Here is a 1,262-nt window from a genome sequence, read left to right as displayed (position 1 = left end):
TTTGGATTTGAGACTTTAGTCTTTGCAACTTTACAGATCTTCTTTATGCACCAAGAGCTTGTAACACTCCAAAGAGAAATGAAAAATTGAAATCACATCATATGACCCCTTTAAGTCATGTCACTCGGCGGCCATCTTTGAAACGCCTCTCGGGCATGCAAGTGCAACTCCTATCTCTTTGAATGGGGAAACATCAAGTTCTACAAAACTGTTCACTAAGCTTGCGATTAAATTTCATATTTGAAATCACCAAAGAAATCTGATATCAACGGTGTCATAAATGTTGTTTATTTTGCTCAAATAGCGTTATAAAAAGCTTATTATTCAGGCTAGATCAGCCAGTGCGCATGCGCAGTCCTGAGCGCATGTCTCAGAATGCTGACTGTTTCTATAGCAACCGGGACTTCTAACGGCAGTTGCAGTGACGCGCTGACTTTACCGATTAGCGATTGGCTCCTTCATTCAGAAGGCGGGGCTTCCTGCGATTGAGCGGCTATATTGAGAGTTGCATTTTCCCCATTCAAAACTATACGAGTGACGCGTCTTGAGTATTCTATAGTCTTTGGTATTACACACTGGAAATACACAAGTAACATCTAATATTTTGTTTAATATCTAAAAAATAAAATAATTTCAATATATGTCTTTTACTGGCAATTTGCTGGAGATAAAATGACATTTCTCTCTCACTAGTCATGACTGATGAACAGAAGGCCAGTTTTTGCACCAAGAGACCAATGACAAAGGAAGATTATGAGGCCAGGCAAAGCGTCATCCGTCGGGTCCTGGACCCTGAGACTGGACGAACCAGGTGTGTTAAATCTCTACTTAGTCTAAAGCCTTGTTCAGACTGTCAGTCCAAATCTGGTTATTGTGCATATCTGATTGGAATCTGATCATATTTAGCATGTGTGAACAGCAAAAAATCACATGAAATCCAATTTTTACAAATCTGTTTCAAGCTACATTCCTATCAGAAGTCAGAAAGAGCTTTATTACCAAGTATGTTTACACACACAAGGAATCTGACCTGACGACAGGAGCTTTCAATGCAGAAGAAAGTACGGACATAGTGCAACATACATGATAGTGCAGACATACATAGGAATAACACAGTAGGGATGGAATATAACACTAATATAAAAAAACATAATGCACTATATACAGACGTAGAAGTGTAGATAAAAATTGTAATTGGTTAAATTAATGTAGAGATATGTTATTTACAAGTGTGCAGTTTACAAATGTACAAATTTTGAATT

General features: G+C 37.9%; 1 protein-coding gene across 4 annotated transcripts in view; it reads left to right on the top strand.

Annotated features, from left to right (window-relative positions):
* The window catches only part of arl6ip4 (ADP-ribosylation factor-like 6 interacting protein 4), a 9,807-nt gene that overhangs the window by 2,575 nt on the left and 5,970 nt on the right, over nt 1-1,262 (top strand). For all 4 annotated transcript variants that reach the window (XM_016470449.1, XM_016470448.1, XM_016470450.1 and 1 more), the window contains exon 4: nt 694-811. In XM_016470449.1, coding sequence (XP_016325935.1) covers nt 694-811 — 118 coding nt within the window. The remainder of the gene's footprint in view (nt 1-693; nt 812-1,262) is intronic.

The sequence above is a fragment of the Sinocyclocheilus anshuiensis genome, unplaced genomic scaffold (genome assembly GCF_001515605.1).
Source record: "Sinocyclocheilus anshuiensis isolate Anshui unplaced genomic scaffold, SAMN03320099.WGS_v1.1 scaffold2892, whole genome shotgun sequence".
Lineage (NCBI taxonomy): Eukaryota > Metazoa > Chordata > Actinopteri > Cypriniformes > Cyprinidae > Sinocyclocheilus > Sinocyclocheilus anshuiensis.
Note: the sequence above shows the minus strand (reverse complement) of the source record. Positions and strands in the feature narration are given on the sequence as shown.